This window comes from Cynocephalus volans, chromosome 14, assembly GCF_027409185.1.
Source record: "Cynocephalus volans isolate mCynVol1 chromosome 14, mCynVol1.pri, whole genome shotgun sequence".
Classification (NCBI taxonomy): Eukaryota; Metazoa; Chordata; class Mammalia; order Dermoptera; family Cynocephalidae; genus Cynocephalus; species Cynocephalus volans.
In genome coordinates, this window is record NC_084473.1 from 59,504,507 (window position 1) to 59,527,063 (window position 22,557).

Here is a 22,557-nt window from a genome sequence, read left to right on the forward strand (position 1 = left end):
AATGATTGTTGAAGCATTTTTCTAATATTTTCTTAAAGTTTTGTCAGATACTTCCAATATCTGTCATCTCAGTATTGTCTTTTGATTATCTGTTCCATGTGAGTTGAGACTTTCCTGTCCTTGTTCTTTATGTGCCAAATAATTTTGGGTATCTTGGACATTTTGAATATTATGTTGTGAGACTTGGTCTTATTGAAATCCTATGATGAATGCTGATATTTTTGTTTTAGCAGGCAGCTATCTTTTAGGGTTGGGCTTCAAGTTACAGCACACCTCTGTGATTCTAGTCAGTTCAGTTTTCAAAGTCTTTGCAGTGCTGTCAGTGTGCACGCCACCTAGTGGCCAGTATGTGACCTGGCTGATGGTTTATCAGTTTAGATCTCATAATCTTTTATATGCTGGTCAGGATCAGATCAACATTATACACAGCTTGGGGTAAGCCCTGGAGTTGATAAACAACTTCATTGGGTTTCTTTCTTGAGCTCCTTCCTGTCTGCAATCTCTTTTGGTACTTTCTGGATCCAGGAAGCTGTGGCTTTAAGTTACCCCCTGCTGCCATGTATCTCCATGGCTGCACCTGCTTCCAGGCCAAAGTTGTGGTGAACTAAAGGAAAAAACACTGGTAACTCACCACAGGTTTAGAGGCATTTTACTTTAAATTCTGGCCTTTGTCTTCAGTCCATCTGCCATTATTTACTTTTCAGAGTCCTCAAATAACTGTTCCAATCCATTCTGTACAGGACTTTTAGCTGCATTCAGTAGGAGAGACAGGGAGAAGTGTGCTTACTTAATCTTATCTAGAACCAGAACCTGATAATTATGACTTTAAGTGGCTATATAGTGTCTGTTATTTGGATATAATGTAATTTACTCAGTAATTACCCAAACAGATATTTTAGGTTGTTGATTTTTATAATAACAATGTGATGGACATTTTTATGTATTTATTATAAAAGTGAAATGTAAAGTTGTGACATTTTTAGGCTTTTGATATATGCTACTAAAATTGCTTCCTGAAAAATGTGTACTGATTTACAAAATTTGACTATCAGAAAGAATATTGACCACGGTGAATTTAAACACATCAAACAAACATCATTTAAAAACTCATATGGTTCTCCCATTCCCTCAAGTAGTAGTTACCACTAGAGGTTGATAGGTTAGTTTATTACCCTGAAAACTGATAAATCTAGGAAAATTATCAAGCATTTATTATGCCTTTGAGGATAATTGAATAATTGATAAGGAAATGTGTGTGTGTGTAGAATTCTAACTTATAAATGCAGAAGGGATGACATAATTAGAAAATCAGCATTTCACAATCCCTAATAAAATAGCCTAGATTATTATTTTATCAATGAATTCCAGAATGTTAGGTGTAAAGTTGGTGGGGAACTTTGTAATCGAGAATTTCTTTGATCAGTCTTAGCCTCATTAACAGACATTGTATAAATCATGTTCTGATGTAATAGGAAGCACACAGTACCATCCGCTATGAATTGTTTGGGATGCAAAGCAACAATTTCTCCAAGTTTACTTATAGAAATAGTTATAAGGAAAGTAAAATAATAATTGTTTATAAATATAGGGGATTTTCAGTTGATATGTCTTCTTCTTCTCCTTTGTTCTAGGTATGCAGCTTATCTCTGGAAAGAGGCATACAGAGCTCAGTGAACCTTGAACCACAGATAATAGATAGGGTCTATAAGAAAAAGTATTACATGATGGTTTCAGGGTGTCTCAGGCCCCATTTAAGGGATTATCCTGGGAATCTGCACTATCTGCAGAAGGCAGTTCAGCACACTGTCCAGCTCTGTTTCCGTTATATATAAAACAACAAAGCTAAAAGCATCTGTTACTCAGTTATAATTTGTGCATGTGTGTGTGTATGTATGTAAATGGCACCATCTTTCTTAGGTTTTCTGCTTTCCATTAATTCCTTCCCTGAAAGTTTTAATTTCTTGAACTTTTCATCTCTCCCTGACACAGAAAGGTATGGGAACCTCGATTCAAAGAATATGGCAGAGAGATAAAAGACAGACCCATAGAAGTACTGAAGAACAGGAAAGGCAGACAGATATTTCTGCCTGGTCCACAATGGCATACATTCATTTTATGATTTTGAAACCACACATTATAGTATTTTAACAAAGCTGCAGGAGGTCAATATCTGAGGATAAATGCTTTCAGAAAGAAAAAAAAAAAAAAGCCCTTTAAAGTGAGTCAATTTAAAATGGGGTTGAAAATCATAGTAAATAATGACAATACAATTTGACTAAAAAATAAAAGGTAAAATCATACTGATAAGCTTATTTTATTCTATATTAATAAAATGTTATAATTTCAATTCTGCGCAAATTTGTAAATGGAACAAAGAATAAATCTGTTTGATTTGGAGGGTGGAGAACAATTCTAGTTTTTCTGATCAAATTGTCTAATAGCATGATATAGCATCTTTAACTTCATATTGGACTTTCATAGCATACATTATCAGAAAGAGGGCCATTTTTTCAAAAAATATTCAAGGACTTCACCATTTTTCCTGAAGGCTTCTATTAATACTTTGATAATAAACTCATTTGCAGTTTTTATTTCATTATCCTTTTGGAATTTTTTTTTTCAGTTAATTGGTCTAAGTGCCATAGCCTCATTTTTACATGAGATTTGAACATTTCTCTAATGTCTTTTTCATTTAGTTTGTGAAATTTTTTTTTCTTGCAAGATTTCCAGTTTGTATTGCTGTGTTGAATATTTAAATAGCTGACAGTCAGTGAAAACGCTGGTAAACTAACACTACATTGGTGTAAATAAATGCTAGTATTCACTGAGGAGGGATATTTGAATGGGGGGCTGAGTTTACAAGTAGTTAACACATTCCATATTCCATGTTATGAGGACTGTTGTTGCTGTATGTAAACTCATAACTACAGGGTCTCAGATAATGAATATCTGGGTAATAAAGACTCCCTATAGCTGAAATTTTATTTCTTTGAATGCAGCTTATGAAGTTTGAATGCTTTGAGTTTTATGGAAGAAAAGTACTATGCATGTCACATGAAGTCCACTAATAAAGGTTAAGGGTTTCAGAATATATAAAATAAATGAATAAGGCTTTATCCATGAAATTATACTTTTATGTTTTTCATTTGACTTAGTTAATAAAAAGAAAATGATGCATTGCAAGCCAAAACACAACTACTTAAAAATATATAAATTTTTTAGGTTTGGATTTTCTAAAGTTTTTGTTGTTCTAGTTCTGGTTCTAGAGACAATTGCATAAAAGAGCTATGAATCTGTAATGCAACTCATTTTCTCACAGCTTTTTTTGAGACATATTAAAGCCAGAATAAAATGAAACTTCCTTTTAGCAATAAACTTTAGTGCCAGAAAATGAACCTAAGAAAACAGACTAGATTATGCTGGAGGGAAAATGAAAATATACTTTTTTTTCTTCAACTTCCATTGTCTTTCTCACATATTCTTGATCAGTTTTCTTAAATATAGCTAGAGTCAGAGAAAACCTATAGACATCTTTTTGTTGCCAAATTGCTGATATTCTTTTTTATGTTTTAAAAGAGCTTAAGATTATCTATCTTCTTTGGAAATATGTTTAAAATTGGCCAGTTTTAGTCATATGCTGAAGCTTAGAAATAGATGTTTATGGTGAGTTTCTAGTTTTATGGGAGGCAAAAATAAAATGCCAGTGGGCATATTATGAAGTTAACCAGTTCTATCAAATACATATTAAAGCTGCCTTAAGAGCTCAACACACTGGAAATGCTCAGTATATTCTACATTTATTTCTGTTTAGGATGTAGAAATGGACTTCCTAGACATATGCCATATGTTCTACTCTCATGCCAAGTTAACAAGAATTAAAAGACTGAGATGAATAAACAAGGTCAACTTAGGCTGAGCCAAATTAGACAACAGAATAATTGTCAGATTTTCTGTTGGCAGAGACAGTTTGTTTTGAGCCAATCTTCATGAATTCTAGGCTGTAAAATTTTTTTCTGGTAAATCTACTGGCAGGCATTCTGTTGACAATTCATTTGTTTTGTAAACACTGAAAATTTTCATTGGTTATATTGTTTATAGGTATATATTAGGATTCTGAATAGATGGGAATTTTGTTTGTTCCAACTTACAGGAAAATTGCTTATATGTGAGTCAAATAAAATCAAGCCAAAATTTAACAACTTTTAACAGGACAGTATTTCACTGGAGTTTCATAGGCATAAATTTAGATATGATAAATAGCAGGGAACTACCTGGTATTGCAATTTATTTCTGTCACTAAATATCAAAGTAGATAAATTTTCTGCAAATACAAAGTTTATTTGCTCTATTAGAAAGAATTTTTTATCTTGACAGGGATGATCTAATACAAATAAGAAAATTGAGGCATCCAGCAAAGTTGACTTACTTGAAATATGATAACTTCTTTAGGGGAGTACCAAATCTAAAGTTAATCATTTTTAGTTTAGTCCTGGGATCATTTATTTTTTTATTATTTTGTGTAAACACTGCTCTTCTCACCCTGTATGATTCTTTTTCTTCTAAACTGTTCTTTCTTTAACTTTTTTTTACTTGCCATGTCAAAAATTTGAAAAACCAAACATTTGAATAATGATATTAATAACATATAAAGAATAAAGTCTTAGCCAGGTAAAAAAGATGAAAGCCAGCCATTTGAATAATACCATTAATGACATAAGAAAGTATAAAGTATGAAAGTCTCATAAAAGTATAAAGTCTCAATCAATTCACATATTGGTGACTTTTTAAAAAACTCATTTATACCTTAGATGTTGTAACTGCTTTAATTTGGAAACTCCTAATTCTTTGGTATATCTGAAATGCCTACTTTACACCCTAGAGAATCCATTTCCTTATTCTTTTGAGCTTCCAAAGGCCACCTATATTTTTTGGTTCATGGCCTGCTTCCTTTGTTTTAAAAGCCAGCAATGTTGGGTTGAGTCCTTCTCACATTGAATCACTCTAAAACTGGCTCTTCCCCTTCCTCTTCCAGACTTAAGGATTTTATTAGGCCTGTATGGATAATCCAGGATAATATCTCTATTTTAAAGTCTTATGATTGGCACCCTGAATTCTATCTGCTACCTAAATCTGCTTTGCGGTGTGACTTAACATATTTGCAAATTCTAGAGATTAGGACAGGGACATCTTTGGGAGTCCATTTTTCCGCCTACCTCACACTCTAATTATTCTACAATGGCTTCTTATTGCAATTAGAATGACTTAATTGCATGGCCTACAGAAGTCCTAAATTAATTTTTCTCCACCCTCTTTACAGTGTAGCTATATTGGGTCTCTGTTACTGGAACCTCTCAAACTTGTTTTCACCCTAGGGCCTTTGCAAGTGCAGTTTCCTTTCTCTCGAATTCTCTGTCACCTCACTGAATCTTCACATAGATGATTAGATGATTCCTTGTCATTCAGGTTTTACCGTAAATATATTTCCTGGTTGAAGATTTCCTTGATCACCAATTCTTTATATTTCTTCTTAGTACTTACCATTAATTGAAAGACTTTTTTTCTTTCTTTTTTCTTTTTAAATTTATTTTTAGCATGTTCATTCTTACAAATCCTGGTATTTCTTTATGCCCTTTGTCTGACCTATCACTTCCCAAACCCCCTCCCTCCCTTGCCCCCCCCACCATCTCTAGTATCCTTAGGTATGTTCTCTTCTTCTGGAAGTTCAACATATTGTTGTGGTCTTTTCTTTCTTTCCTCCCTTCATTCCTTTCTGACAGCCAGTTATTAGTGAGCACATGTGGTATTTCTGTTTCCTTGTCTGGCTTATTTCACTCAACATAATTTTCTCCAGGCTCGTCCATGTTGCTGCAAATGGCAGAATTTCATTCTTTCTTTATGGCTGAATAGTATTCCATTGTGTATATATACCACATTTTCTTTATCCAGTTATACAGTGATGGACACTTAGGTTGGTTCCATATTTCTGCTTACATATTTTTTATTTTCTTATTTTCTTATCTATGTCATTCCACTTCCCAACCCACCTGAGTGAAAACTCCAAGAAAGACTTTTACTTACATATTTTTTACTTACATATTTTCTTACCTACATCATTCCTTGTAACTCCAAGAGAGTAGTGGGACTGACACAAACATATTGCCTGCCTATTATGTGTCAGCTATGCACCAGACATTATGGTAGTTTGGGGAAATTATAATGTCTAAGATAGCCATGGTGGTTCCTGCCTTTATGGAGCTTATAGGTTAATGAGGAAGCAGATATTAATATAATAATTATATAAGAATAAAATTACAAATGTAACAGTGTTATAAGACTTTATAGTATGTTTTAATGTCTAGTAGCACCAGTCCTCCCTCATGGGTCTTCTTTTTTAGTGTTTTCCTGTATGAACTTTAATATCAACTTGTCTAACTCCATAAAAAAGTTTGTTGGTATTTTTATTGCAATTGCATTAAATTTATTAATTAATTTAGGGAGAATTGACATCTGGATAATGTTGAGTTATCCTATCCATGAAGGGATATCTTTCCATTTGTGGAAAACTATTTTTATGTCTTTCAGTGTTTTAAAGTTTCCCTCACGTAGATTTTGCCCATCTGTTGTTAAGTTTATTCCTAAGTATGTAATTTTCGTTATTGATATTGTAAGTGGGGTTTTCTCTACCATTATGTCCTCTAACTGGTTATTGCTTGTGTATTTGAGAGCTATTGATTTCTGCATATCAGTTTTATATCCCGTATGTTACTAAATTTTAAAAACATTTTTCCTTTTTCTTTTTTTGTTTTTTTAAATTTTAAAATGTTTTTAGATAATTTATAATACATACATGTGGGCTACAATGTTGATTTTCAATAATTGTGTACAATGTGTGATGGTTAGAACAGTATAGTTAGCTTATTCATCATTACAATATGCAATCATTCTTTGTGTCTGTTGACCGATTCCTCATTAGTCCCCCTTTCTCCCACTCCCCTCCCCTTTTCCACCTCCAGTTTTCTAAAAGTTCAACATGATTACTGTGATTGTTGTTTCTTTCTTTCTCTCTGTCTCTCTTATTTATTTATGGGTTAAGTTCCTGGTTATGAGTGAGAACATGTGATATTTCTCTTTCTGTACCTGGGTTGTTTCACTTAGAATAATTTTCTCCAGGCTCATCCATGTTGCTGCAAATGGTAGAATTTCATTCTCTTTTTATAGCAGAGTAGTATTCAACTGTATATGTAAAACACAATTTCCTTATCCAGTCACCATCGATGGATTTTAGGTTGGTTCATCGCCTGGGTATTGTAAATAGAGCTGCAGTAAACACGGGAATGCAGGTATCACTTTGACCTGATGTTTTCCAGTCCTCTGGATATAACCCCAGTAGTGGGATTGCTGGATCATCTGGGAGTAATATTTGTAGTTAAGGAGACTCCATCCTGTTCTCCATAATGGCTGTACTAATTTACAGTCCCGCCAACAGTGCAGAAGTGTTCCTCTTTCTCCATGTTCTTGCAGGCATTTGCTATTTTCTGTCTTTTTTATAATAGCCAGTCTGATTGGGGTGAGGTGATATCTCAGTGGTTTTGATTTGCATTTCCCAGATGATTAGTGATGTTGAGCATTTTTTCATATACCTGTTGGCCATTTTTATGTCTTCCTTTGAGAAATGTCTATTCAGCTCCTTTGCCAATTTTTTAATTGGATTATTTGGGGGGTTTTGCTATAAAGTTGTCTGAGCTCTTTGTATATCCTGGATATTAATTCCTTGTCAGATGTGTAGTTTGCAAATATTTTCTCCCATTCTGTAGGATGTCTTTTCACACTGTTGATTGTTTCCTTTGCTGTGCAGAAACTTTTTAGTTTGATATAATCCCATTTGTTTATTTTTTCTTTTGTTGCCTATGCTTTTGGGGTGTTACTCATAAAGTCATTGCCCAGTCCTAAATCCTGGAGCATTTCCCCTATGTTTTCTTCTAGGCATTTTAAAGTTTGAGGCCTTATATTTAAGTCTCTAATCCATTTTGAGTTGATTTCGGTATATGGTGAGAGATATGGATCGAGTTTTCATTCTTTTACAAATGGGTATCCTGTTTTCCAAGTACCATTTATTGAAGAGGAAGTCTTTTCCCCACTGTATGTTCTTGGTGCCCTTGTCAAAGATCAGTTGGCTGTAAATACGTGGGTTTGTTTTATCCTTGATACTCTAGGGTTTTTCAGTTATACTGTCATATCATTGCAAATAGAGTTTTATTTCCTAATGAATTCTTATGTCTCTAGTTCAGGGATCAGCAAACTTCTTTCTGCCAAGGGTCAGACAGTGAATATTTTAGGCTTTGCAAGCCATACAATCTCAGTCACAATTCCTGAACCATAGATAATAAACAATTGGGCATGGCTACGTTCCAATTAAACTTTATTTACAAATAAGGCAGCAGGTTAGATTTTTGATGTGTGGGCCATAATTTACCAACCTTTGGTCTAGTTGATTTATTGGCTAATACCTATAGTACAGTGTTGAATAGTAGCAGAGACAGTGGGCATCCTTGCCTTGTTTCTGATCTTAGTGGAATTCCCTCAGTGATTCTCCATAAAGTAAGATATTGGCTTTAGGAGTAAATTGTATATATTTTCTTATGTTAAGAAAGTTTTCCCCAGTTCCTGTTTTCTTGAATGTTTTCATCAGGAATGGGAGTTAAATTTTGTCACAGACTTTTTTTCTTTTAACGTCTGTAGACATAATCGTGTTATTTTTATTAACCTTAATCTATGAATATGGTATATGATATTAATGGATTTGGTAACACAACCAACCTTGTATTTCCAGGATGGACCCAAGTGTTGGATTTTGTTTGCTAAAATTTATTTAATATTTTTTCATGGATATTCATAAATGATATTGAATTGTAGTTTTTCTGTACTGTGGAAAAGTTTTCTTTATTTTCAATGCTGTGGGACAGTTTGTAGAACATTGCAAATATTTGATCTTTGAAGGCTTGGTAGAATTCTCCTACCAAACCATCTGGGCCTATTGCTTTTTCAGGGTAGTTCATTAATAACTTTGTCTTTTTTCTTTTATGGAAATGGGTATGCTTCAGATTTTCAAATCTAATCATGGTCACTTTCGGCAATCTGTATTTATCTAGGACATTATTTTTTTCTGGGTTTTCAAATTTATGTGCATAGAAATCTGCAAAGTAGTCTCCTATGGTTTTTTAAAAAACTCTTCTGTTTAAATTTTTCTCTCCTTCTGCCATTTCTTATTTTGCGTATTTCTGTTTTCTCTCTTTTTTTCTCGACAAAGTTGGTCTATTTTGTTTATTTTTTTCAAAAATATCTGATTCAATGTTTTAACTAGGTCTACCTTTTTTTGTCTTCTATCTGTGGCATCAGTAAACTATGGCCTACAGGCTGTTTGCCTGTTTTGGTAGCTAAAGTTTTATTGGACCACAGCCATGCCCATTGATTTATGTATTGTCCATGGCTGCTTTCGTGCTATAAGAACAGAGTTGAGTAGTTGTGGCAGAGAACATACGGTCCATAGGCCTAAAATATTTACTCCATAGTCACTTGGGAAAAAGTTTGCCAATCCCTGCTCTGCCTCATTAATTTCTGCTTTAATCTTTATTTTTTTCCTTGTGATTTATTTTGGTTTAGTTTTTTATTATTTTTTAAAGTTTTTGAGTTGGAACTAGTTTATTATTTCTATTCTTTCTTTTTTCTGGTAAAAGTGTTTAATGTTATCAGTTTTCCTCTGATCTTTACTTTACATACATCCCATAGATCCTGATATGTAGTGTTTTCATTATAATTACTTTATCAAAATTTCATGTTGTATTTCTTCTTTCATCCAAGAGCTGTTTAATAGAAAATTTTTAAATTTCTAAGAGAAAGAGTATTTTGGTTCTTGTTAAAAACTTCTAGTTGTATTACATTGTAATTAGACCACATTTGTAGTATTTAGTAGAACTTAATGATATCTTTTGGCAGCTAACATCATTTTTGGTGAATATTCTGTGGGTTCTTGGGAAGCAAATTTATTCTGTATTATCAGGATATAGGATTTGATAAATATCCATAATGTCTACGTTATTGAGTATGTTGTTTAGGTATTTTCTCTCATTTTTCGCCCAGTTGATCTATTTTGTAATAAGAATAGTGGGTTAAAATCTCCTATTACTAGTGTCTGTCTATATCTCCATATCTCTTGTAGATTTTCCTTAGTAGGGGGTGGTTACTGTGTTATTTGGTGCATAAATATTCATAGGTGTTATAACTTTGTTGTGAAATTTGCATTTAAAAAAGGCTTTTCTTTGTCACATTTTATGCCTTTGTGCTTGGATCCTATTTTGTCTGTAATCAGTATTGTTACTATTGGTTTCTTATTATTTTCATTTGCCTGGAATACCTTTTCCCATCACTTTATTTTTAACCTTTCTAAATCATTTTGTTTTAGATGTATCTCTTGTAATATAGCAAGCTGGATCTTGTTTTGTGAGCAAACTGGAAATATTTTTATTTTAATAGGTAAGGTAAATCCATTTACATTAATTGATATGACTGATACACTTGGTCTCAACTCTGTCCTAATATTTTATAATTATCTGGATTTTGTAATATTTGCTGTGTTTCTGTCTGAGGTGTGTATGTGTTTTCTTTGCCATAATTTATTAAAAGATGGTAGTTTAAGAAGGTTTGTGGTTTTATTCTAGTAGTTACCTTTGTACTTACATCTTTCCTAATGCACTTAGTCTCTTCTTTTCTTAGTTCACCTTTTATTATCTGGTATATCACTGTTTATTGGCATCTTCTAACTCCCACCCCTATTGCCTATATGACAATCAGTGAGCTTATTCTACCTTTCTCTTTCATGTCTGTTCTCCCATGTTTTATTTGTATTATTTCTACTTAGTCACAACATATAGTATTTGTACGAGTCATCCACCCTTACCCCTGTTTTCATCTTCTGTCTACAGTTGTATTTATGGTCAGCATTCCATATCCATGAGTTCTGCGTCTGCAGATTCAACCATCCATGGATTGAAAATATTTGTAAAAAACAATAAAAAATAATACTAATTTAAAGAACAATGTCTTAAATATTTACATTGTGTTAGGTATTGTAAGTAAGCTAGAGATGATTTAAAGTATGCAGGAGGATTTGTGTGGGTTATATGCAAATACTATACCATTTTATATAAAGGTCTTGAGGACCCAGATTTTGGTATCCACAGAGCAACAGGGATCACTATATTAAAATGATCAGTACTTTGGCTGAAGCTTTCTCAGTCATCTCATAACTGGATGAAGCTCTTCTTCTAGCTTATTCCTCAAGAAGAGCTCATAAGTATAGAATTCCCTATATTGAAAACTGGGTTTTTAGGCTTTACATTTGAAGGAGAGCTTGGATGGGTATAAAATCCTGGGTTCATACTTTCAGTCTTTAGGTTTTTAAAAATTGTAGCTCTGCTTTTGCCTTGCTCTGTATTGTACTTTTGAAAAGTCTGATGCTAATTTCTTTAGTTTTTGTAAGTTATTTGATCTTTTTACCAGGAGGCCTTGAAGATTTAAAATTAAATCATCGAAATATGAGAGTTTTGCTAGGATATGTATTGGCAGCTGATGGTTCTAATATAGTTTTTCTCAGGCACCCAGAATGCCCTTTCAGAAGGGGGCGGAAAAAAAGACTTGAATCTACATATTGCAACATTTTCCTGAATTTTAGTTTTAAATATTAATTGTTACATTGTTTTATTTTTCTTCTTAAAGGAATCCAATTATACAAATGCTGTTGCTTTTTTGCCTTATCTCTCATTCCATTACTTTCTCTCTGACTTTTTTTACTTCTTTATCTCATTTTCATTCTCTAGTTTTCTGCCATTTTAATGACTTGTATTAAGTTTTACTTTGAATTTATTGTTATTTGGGTACCTTATAATTTATTTTTCATTTCTGAGATAATGTTTTTTCCATTTCTTTCTAGAGTTCAGTGACTTTCTTGATTCCTTCCTGTTTTTTTCTTCCCATCCTCCTTTCCCTCCCCCTGTCTTACTTCCTTCTTCCTTCCTTTCTTCCTTCCTTCCTCCTTCCTGTCCATTTCTATTCTTAGTTTTTGCCTTTCTGGGTTTCCATGTACCCAGTTGCTTGTTTGAGTATACTTAATTCTGCTTGGAGTGTTGTGGCACATTTTTCTTCTACTCCAGGTTGTTTGGGGGGCAGAATTTTCCTCAATTGACATGTGGTTTTCATTTTCTGTTTCTTTGAAGTAGCTCTATATGGGACTGTTCATCTTTTTTCTGTTTATTTGTGTGACATTGGGGTGTATTTTGTGAGATCCTAGTTCAGTGGAGTCCTTAGTATACCAAAGTCTAGGCACTTGTTGGTGTAAGGATAGACTTAGAAATAAATGGAACCAAATGGCGAAACCAGAAATAAACCCTTACACTTGCAGTCCAGTTGATTTTTGACAAAGGTGCAAACGTAATTCAGAGGAGGAAAGGAGTCTTTTCAACAAATGGTACTGGGAAAGTTAGATCTCCATATACAAAATAATGAACGTAGACCTGTATATCACGACATACATAAAAATTAACTCTAAATTTAAGAGCTAAAGTATAAAACTTCTAGGAGAAAATATAAGAGAAAATCTTTGCATCATCAGGTTAGAAAGAAGTCTCTTAAGTACAACATAGAAAGCTCAATCAGTAAAAAGAAATTCTAAATTGGACTTTACCAAAATTCAAAAACTTTTGCCCTTTGAAAGACACTATTAGGAAAATGCAAAGGCAAGCCTCAGACTGGGAGAAGATATTTGCAAGTCAGATATTTGATGAAGGATCTGTATTAAGAATATATAAGAAATCTTACAATTCAATAATAACCAAATAATGAATGGACAAAAAATATGAATACATATATCACTAATGAAGATATACTAATGGCTAAAGTCAAATAAAAGATGCCCAATATCATTTATTAGTCATGAGGAAAATGCAAAGTAAAGACACAGTGAGATACCATTCTGTACCTACCAGAATGGTTATTATACAAAAGATAGACAATACCAAGTGTAGGCAAGAATATGGAGAAACTAGAACCCTCATACATTGCTGGTGGATGTGTAAAATGTTACTGTCATTTTGGAAAATAATTTGGCAGTTTCTTAAAGCTAGCAAATTAAATATAAACTTACAGTATGACCCAGCAATTTGACTCATTGGTATCTACCCAAGGAAAATAAAAATGCATGTTCACATAAAGATTTATATTTGAATGTTTATAGCAGTGTTATTCATAACAGCCCCAAACTGGAAATAATTTATATCTCCATCAGCAATTGAGTGATAAGCAAAATGTGGTATATCCATATAATAGAATACTATTCAGAAATTGAAAAGAATAAACTACATGTTACAACATGAGCATCAATGCCATAATGACAAGTGAAAGAAGCCTGACACAAAAGACAACATATTATATGCCTCCATTTATATGAAATTTCCAGATTGTATGATTTCATTTATATAAATTTCTCTAGAGACTGAAAGCAAAGCAGTGGTTGCCTCAGGCTGAGGTAGGAGAGGGGAAATTGGTGACAAGGGAACTATTTGGGGTAATGGAAACGTTCTAAAACTAAACTGTGGTGGTGGTCACACAACTATAAATTCCCAAAATATCATCAACTTATATACTTACAATGGGTGAATTTTATGGCAGATGTAAGCTATACCTCAGTAAAATCATTTTTAAAGAACTAAATAAAAAGGTAGGGCTTCCAGGTAACTGAAGATAATATTGGTTGCCTACATTCCCATGTCCCAATGCTTCCTCTGTGAACAATACAGAGCATAACAAAGGGAGAAATGAAACTACATGACAACCATGCTTTCAACATGACTTGGAGAAAGGAATGTCTAAACTTCAAAATAATTGTAAATAAAATGGAAAAAACACCAAATCCCAGTGCATGATATCTCTGGCTCCTGGTATTCTGGTAGATCAGTGCTTGAACTACAAGGAAGGGGCTTTAAAGTACGGTGCAATTAGAAGGGGCAGTTTTCAAAATGCATAGCTTCTGGGGGGGATGGGTGGGTGATATAAAGCAAAGGGGGGGGCACCTTTTGGCAACTGGATGTGAGAGAGAAAAGAAACATAAGGGGGAAAAGGTAAAATCCCGATAGACAAAGAAAGCCAAAAAATGAGAGGTCATACAACCCCATCAGGAATTTGTGCAGAGCTTAATTAGCCACCCTCTGGTTCTCTCATTTCCAGGATTTCTCTGTTAAATTTTTGGCTAGTCTGCCATTCTGTCACTTGCCCTAATCAGGAGAGCAGAAATGTGTCTTTGCCTGTTCATTTCCTATCAAATTTGTCACTTTTACTGACAATAAGTTTGCTGCTTTTATTGACAATGCTGTTGGGGCTGGGGTTGGGGGTTCCACCCTTAGCTCCAAATCAAGTCAGTAGTAGGTTTTCACAGCCAGTCCCTCTCTGGTAGCTTAGGGGTGGGAAAGACGATGGGAGCAGCCTCAGGCAAGAACATCACAGCCTTCCACTTTATTACTAGAAGTTCAGCAATTTTTCATGAATAAATGCTTCTCAATTTGTTATTTTCTTTTGATTTCCAAGCCTTGAAGTGGTTTTTGTTCAGTTTTACTGTTGTTTCTTGGGGAGAGGATTTGCTGACATCTAAATAAACTCTGACATACTTGGAAATTCTACTCCTCTTTATTTGCTGTTACTCTGTGTAGTTTGAGGCATTTTTCTCAAGGGTATTAAAAGTATGTGTGTATAATTGACATCTATGAATTTTAAAATGTGGCCTCTTCACAATTATTGTGTGTAGTCTCAAGAGCAGGTATGTAAACTACAGACTAGTGGCCAAATCTGGCCTGCTGCCTATTTTTGTAAATAAAGTTTTATTGTAACACAGCCACTCCCGTTCATTTATATATCATCTCTGACTGCTTTCATACTGCAACAGCAGGACTGAGTAGTTGCCAAAGAGTCCATATGGCCTGCAAAGCCTAAAATATTTACTATCTGGCCCTTTATTAAAAAAGCTTGTTGACCCTTGCTCGAGAGCATTATCATCTTAATTAACATAATTATCACCGTTACACTATTACTTTGTCCAGTATTTTTAATTCCACATTTATTCTTTCTATTTATCTTTTCAATAACCCCATTTGGCAAGCTGGGTAGATATTTAAATTATTATTTATCAGATTTCAGAGACTAATGGTAAGATTTTATTAAAGAAATATGATCACATAAATTATAATTCAAACTACATATTCTAAAAGTTAATAATATTCTTTCAAGATAATCTAACAGTCCTAGAATTTAACAACAAAATACAAATAGAATTCATGTTGTAATAATTTCATTTGGCCTAGAATAACATTCATTCTAGTAATCTTTTTACATTCACTTCTGCTTCCATTATGCCTGTTCTTGCATAATCAAACTACTGCAAAGTCTTAGCCATGGGAAAATGCACATTTTTTCCTCAACATTTTGAAATATTCTTGCTTAGCTATTAGTTTGCATTTGAACAGGGAATATTTAAATTATATAATTTTATATACTTTTTTTAATGGAGCAATTTCCTCAGTCAGCATATCTTACCTGTTAGAAGAGCCATTCAGTATTCTCTGTTGAATAATATGTCTGTGGATGGAACCAAAGGGAGGAAGGTTATCTGGAAATGAGTCTTCCCCTTGAGGTGCTAAAGATAGGCCAACAAAAGCTTCATTTAGCATGTCCTCTCTGTCCAAGGGCCCTAGGAGGTCTGTTAAAAAATGATTAAGATATGAGTCAAATACAAATACAATTTCTGCTAACTCCCTCATAAATAAGATTACAGAAAAACTTCCACATATCCCAGTGGAACTTTTTTCTTTATTTTGTCAATTTTCTATGTAGCATACAATGTAAATCTTGTAGTCCCTGTCCCCTGTGACTTCTGTCATTCTTTTAATTACCTCAGCCAGAGGAGTTTGATAACAGAATAATGAGTGCTTTCAAGTTCATATTTTAAAACATTTATTTATATCTTGCCTAGTCATAGTGTTTTTACCAGTACTTTATTAATCAAATATCCTTTTTTTTTTTGTTAGCCAAACCAGAATATTTTATTATCTTGGAATATTGTAAGGAATAAATTATTTTACTTTCATGTGTAGCACACAATTTGGAAAGGAAAGGAAAACATATTTTCCAATGTTTTCTTTCAATTACCATTTTAAAGTGTATAGGGAGATGTCTATTCCTACATCATACAGATGTATAGAGATGTATAAAGAAATTAGCAACTTTGACAGGGCATTGTTTAAGAAAATTGTTTGAAATATAATGAAGTTATGAAAAAATATGTTTGTTGTGAGAAACATAAACAATTAAAAACCAAAAGATTCTTAGGATGAGTGTGTGTGTGTGTGTATATTTTTAAATTTTTAAGTGTGGCAAAACTACATAACTTAATTTTTACTGTCTTAACCATTTTAAGTGTACAGTTCAGTAGTGTTAGGTATATTCACACTGTTTGCAACAGATCTTCAGAACTTTTTCATCTTATAAAACTGAAACTACACCCATTAAATAATAATTTTCCATTTCCCCCTCCCTCTAGCTCCTGAAACCTACCATTTTATTTTCTGTCTGTATGAATTTGATAACTGTAAATACCTTGTATATGTGGTATTATATTGTATTTGTGTTTCTATGACTGGCTTATTTCACTTAGCATAACACCCTTAAGGCTTATCTATGTTGCAGTATGTGACAGGATTTCTTCCTTTATAAGGCTGAATAATATTCCACCACTGTATGCATATATCGCATTTTGTTTATCCATTCATCTGTCTGTAGACTTTGGGTTACTTCCACCTCCTGGCTATTATGAATAATGCTGCTATAAACATGGATGTGCAAATATCTCTTTGAGATCCTGCTTTCAGTTCTTTAGGCTATGTACCCAGAAGTGGGACTGCCAGGTCATTTGGTAGTTCTATTTTTATTTTTCAGGGAAACACCATACTGTTTTCATTGTGAATGAACGATTTTACATTACCACCAACAGTGCACAAGTATTCTAATTTCTCCATATCCTCACTGACACTTGTTATTTTCTGTTTTTTGAGAGTAGTCATCCTGATGGGTGTGAGGTGATATTGTGGTTTTTTAAATTTATTAAATTTGTTAATTTTAACATTTTTGTGGGGTACAGTGTGTGTTGTTTCAATAAATGCATATACTGTAGAATGATTCACTACATGGCATAGTTTTGTAACCATTAGTCCACCACTTTTCTTCCCCTCCGTACCCCTCCCCTCCTGGCCTCGGGTAACCATTATTCTACTCTCTACTTCTGTGGGAACCACTTTTTAAAAATATATATATATATAGATTCCACGTATGAGTAAGATCAGGCAGTATTTGACTTTATGTGCCTAACTTACTTAACTTGATGGTTTCCAGTTCCATCCATGTTGCTGCAAATGATAGGATATCATTTCTTTTTATAGCTGAATAGTATTCCATTGTGTATATGTGACACAGTTTTTTTATCCATTCATCTGTTGATGGGCATTTAGGTTGATTCCATCTCTTGGCTATTGTGATGAACATGGAGTGCAGGTGTCTTTTTAATACATTGATTTCATTTCCTTTGGGCATACCCATAGTAGTGGGATAGCTTGGTCATAAGGTAGATCTATTTTTAGTTCTCTGAGGAATCTCCATACTGTTTTCTGCAATGGCTGTACCAATTTACATTCCCACCAACAATGTAGGAGGCTTCTCATCTCTCTGTGTCCTCACTAGCATTTGTTATTTTCTGTCTTGTTGATAATAGCCATTCTAACTGGAGTGAGATGATATCTCATTGTGGTTTTAATTTGCATTTCCCTGATGATTAGTGACTTTGAGCATTTTTTCATGTGCTTATTGGCCATTTGTATGTCTTCTTTTGAGAAATGTCTGTTTGGTTCTTTTGCCCTTTTTTAATTGGGTTATTTGGTTTCTTGCTATTGAGTTAAGTTCCTTTTATATTCTGGATTTTAGCCCCTTGTCAGATACGTAGTTTGCAGAGAAAGAATACTGAGAACAGCAAGAGAAAAGAAACATATAATATTCTATGGAGCCCCAATATGACTCTCAGTGGATTTCTCTGTAGAAATCCTACAGGCCAGGAGATAATAGGATGATATATTCAGAGTGCTGAAGGAAAAAGACTGTCAGCCAAGAATTCTGTATCCAGCAAAACCTCCAAATATGAAGGAGAAATAAGGTCTTTCCCAGACAAAAAAAAAAGCTAAGGGAATTCGCCAGCACTAGACCTTCCTTACAAGAAATGCTAAAGGGAGTTCTTCAGTCTGAAAGAAGACAATGCTGAAGAATAGCAAGAAAATATCTGAAGGTATATAACTCATTAGTAAAGTAAGTTCACAGACAACCTCAGAATATGGGTGTCAAAAGGGTGGTGAATAAATTACTTAAATTCGTAGTGTGAAGAATAAAGGAAAAACCTAGCAAGACAATAACATATACAACATGTAACGGATAGGCAATATTAAAAGATTTAACTTGGTACCAAAATGTCAAAAAGTGGGGGGAATGATGTCAAAGTGTAGAGTTGGCTTCCCCCCCGCCAGATATCCACATTAAGTTGTTATTACTCTAAAATAATCTGTTGTAACTATAACATGTTTTTAAAATTTTTAATTGGCATATTGTCATGATACATGCTTATAGGGTGTAATCTGATGTTTTGATACATATATATGTTGTATAATAATCAGGTTAGGGTATCAGGTTAATGTATTGGTCATCTCGTGCACTTATTTCTTTGCGGCAAAAACATTCAAAAGCCTCTCCTCTAGCTATTATATGCTATACAAAACTTAACTGTTAACCATAGTCATCTTACTGTGCAATAAAACATCAGAACTTATTCGTCCTATCTAATTGAATTCTGTACCTGTTGGCCAACCTCTCCCTGTTTTCCCTCCCCTGCCTCCCTTGGCCAGTCTCAAACACCACTGTTCTATTCTGTGCCTCTATAATATCAACTTTTACACACACACACACACACACACACACACACACACACACACACACACACACACACACCACTTTTTGTTTTTTATCCATTTATCCATTGTTGGATGCTTAGGTTGATTCCATATCTTGGCTGTTGTAAATCGTGCTGCAGTAAACATAAGAGTGCAATTATCTTTTTGACATACTGATTTCATTTCCTCTGGGTGTATAATCAATAGTGGAATTTCTAGATCAAATGGGAGTTTTGTTTTTAATTGTTTGAGGAGCCTCCATACTGTTTTCCAAAATGGCTGTGCTGGTTTACATTCCCACCAACAATGTGTAAGTGTTCTTTTCTCTACATTGCCAGCACTTGTTTTCTTTTGTCTTTTTGATAATAGCCCTTCTAACTGGAGTGAGGTGGTACCTCATTGTTGTTTTTGGTTTGTATTTCGCTGGTGATTAGTGATTTTGAGCATTTTTCATATATCTGTTAGCCATTTGTATGTCTGCTTTGAGAAATGTCTACTAAGATCCTTTATCCATTTCTCAATTGGGTTGTCTTTTTGCTATTGAGTTGTTTCAACTCCTTATGTATTCTCGATATTAACTCTTTGTCAGAGGTATAGTTTGCAACTATTTTCTCCCATTCTACAAGTTGTCTCTTCATTCTGGTAACAATTTCCTTTGATGTGCAAAAGCTTTTTAGTTTGATATAATCCCACTTATCTATTTTTGCTTTTATTGCTTGTGCTTTTGAAGTCTTATTTAAAAATTCCTTGCTCAGCCCTATGTTGTGGATCGTTTCCCCTATGTTTTCTTCTAGTAGTTGCATAGTTTTGGGTTTTACATTTAAATATTTAATTCATTTTGAGTTGACATTAGTGTACGGTGAGAGTTAGAGGTCCATTTCTGCATGTGGATATACAGTTGTCCTGGCACCATTTATTGAAGAGACTGTCTTTTCCCAATATATTTTCTTGGCGTCTTTGTCAAAGGTCAATTGGCTGTAGGAGCATGAACTTATTTCTGGGCTCCCTATTCTATGTGTCTGTTTTTATGCCAGTACCATGCAGGATTGGTTACTATAGCTTTGTAGTATAATTTAAAGTCAGGTAGTGTGATGCCTCCAGCTTTGTTAATTTTTATCAGGATTGCTTTGGCTATTGGGAGTCTTTTCTGATTCAGTCTGAATTTTAGGATTATTTTTTCTATTTCAGTGAAGAATGTCATTGGTCTATGACAGGGATTGCATTACATCTGTAGATTGCTTTGGGTAGAATGGCTGTTTAACAATATTAATTCTTCCAATACATGAACAAAGGATATCTTTCCATTTATGTGTGTCTCTTCAATTTCTTTCTTCAGAGTTTAATAGTTTATAGTTTTAATTGTAGAGGTCTTTGACCTCTGTGGTTAAGTTTATTCCTAAGTATTTTTGTTGTTGTTGTTGTTGTTATCATAAAAGGAATTTTTTTCTTGTTTTGGGTTTTTTTTTTTTTTTTTTTTTGCAAGCAGACAGTAAGGGGATCTGAACCCCTGACCTTGGTGTTACCAGCACCACACTCTCCCAAGTGAGCGAACTGGCCAGCCCAAGGAATTTTTTTTCTTGATTTGTTTTTCAGAGAGTTTGCTATTAGTATATAAAACTACTGCTGACTTTTGTATGTTGATTTTGTATCCTGCAGCTTTACTGAATTCATATATTAGTTCTAACAGTTTTTTGGGGGCATCTTTAGGATTTTCTATATATAAGATCATGTCCTCTGCAAACAAGGATAGTTTGATTTCCTTCCTTTCCAACTTGGATGCCTTTTCTTTCTCTTGTCTAATTGCTCTGGGTAGGACTTCCGGTACTATGTTGAAAAGAAGTGGTGAAAGTGGGCATCTTTGTCTTGTTCCTGATCTAAGAGGAAAAGCTTACAGGTTTTTTCCATTCAGTATGATATTAGCTGTGGATTTCTAATATATGGCCCTTATTGTATTGAGGTACATACCTTTATACCTAGTTTAAGAGTTTTTATCATGAAGGAGTGTTGAATTTTGTCAAATCCTTTTTCTGTATCAATTGAAATGATCATATGGTATTTGTCTTTCTGATAATGTTGTGTATCACATTTATTGATTTGTGCATGTTAAACCATCCTTACATTCCTGTGATAAATCCTACTTGATCATAATTAATTATCTTATTAATGTGATGTTGGGTTCCATTTGCTAGTATCTTGTTGAGAATTTTTGCATCTGTGTTCGTCAGGTATACTGGCCTGTAATTTTCTTTTTTTGTTGTTTCTTTGTCCAGTTTTGGAATCAGAGTAATGCTGGCCTCATAAAATGAGTTAGGAAGTATTCCCTCCTCAATTTTCTGAAATAATATAATCTGAAGAGAATTGGTATTAGTTCTTTAAATGTATGGTAGAATGCAGCGTGAAACTATCAGGTTCTGGGCTTTTCTTTAGTGGAAAACTTTGTATTACTGATTCAGTTTCCTGACTTGTTGGTCTGTTCAGATTTTCTTTGGTGTTTCAGGGCTTTGCTTTAGCCAACTGAGCCAGCCTGGAATTTTCTATCTCTTCCTAATTTAATCTTGGTAGATTATATTTGTCCAGGAATTCATCCATTGTTTCTATGTTATCCATTTTCTTGGCATATAGTTGTTCATAATAGTCTCTTATGATCCTTTGTATTTCTGTTGTATCAGTTGTAATGTCTCTCTTTGCGTTTCTGATTTTATTTGAGTTTTCTCAATTTTATTCTTGGTAATTCTGGCTAAAAGTTTATCAATTTTGTTTTTCTTTTCAAAAAACCAACTCTTCATTTGTCAATCTTTTCAGTTGGTTTTTTTTTTTTTTTTGGTTTCTATTTCATTTATTTCTGCTCTGAGCTGTATTATTTCTTTCCTTCTGCCTATTTTGGGTTTGTTTTGTTGTTGTTTTGTAGTTTTTTTAGGTAAAATGTTAGGTTGTTTACTAGAAATCTTTCTTCTTTTTTGATGTAGGCTTTTATTGCTATAAACTTTTCAAACTGCTTTTACTGTGTCCCATAGGTTTGGTATGATGTGTCTCCATTCTCATTTATCTCAAGGAATTTTTAATTTTACTTTAAATTTCTTCATTAATTCATTGGGTGCATGTTTTTTAATTTGCAAGTATTTGTAAAGTTTCCAAAGTTTTTCTTGTTGATTTCCAGTTTTATACCATTGTGGTCAGAAAAGATACTTAATATGATCTCTACCTTATAAAATTATGTAGAATTGTTTTGTGACTTAATATATGATCTATGCAGGAGAATGTTCCATGTGCAGCTAAGAAAAAAATGTGTATTCTGCAGCTGTTGGATGGAATAATATAGCTGTTCAATAAATGTCTGTAAAGTCCATTTGGTCTATGGTACAGTTTAAGTTAGGTTTTTTGTTTTTTTTCTGTCTTGATGATCTGTACATTGTTAAAAGTGGGGTATTACTGACCCCTATGATTATTGAATTGCAATCTCTCCCTTTAGGTCTAGTAA

At 33.7% G+C, this 22,557-nt stretch overlaps 1 protein-coding gene across 1 annotated transcript in view; it reads right to left on the bottom strand.

Annotated features, from left to right (window-relative positions):
* WDPCP (WD repeat containing planar cell polarity effector) overlaps window positions 1-22,557 on the bottom strand; it is a 300,778-nt gene that overhangs the window by 9,043 nt on the left and 269,178 nt on the right. Inside the window, exon 15 of the mRNA XM_063077774.1 lies at window positions 15,634-15,796. Coding sequence (XP_062933844.1) covers window positions 15,634-15,796 — 163 coding nt within the window. The remainder of the gene's footprint in view (window positions 1-15,633; window positions 15,797-22,557) is intronic.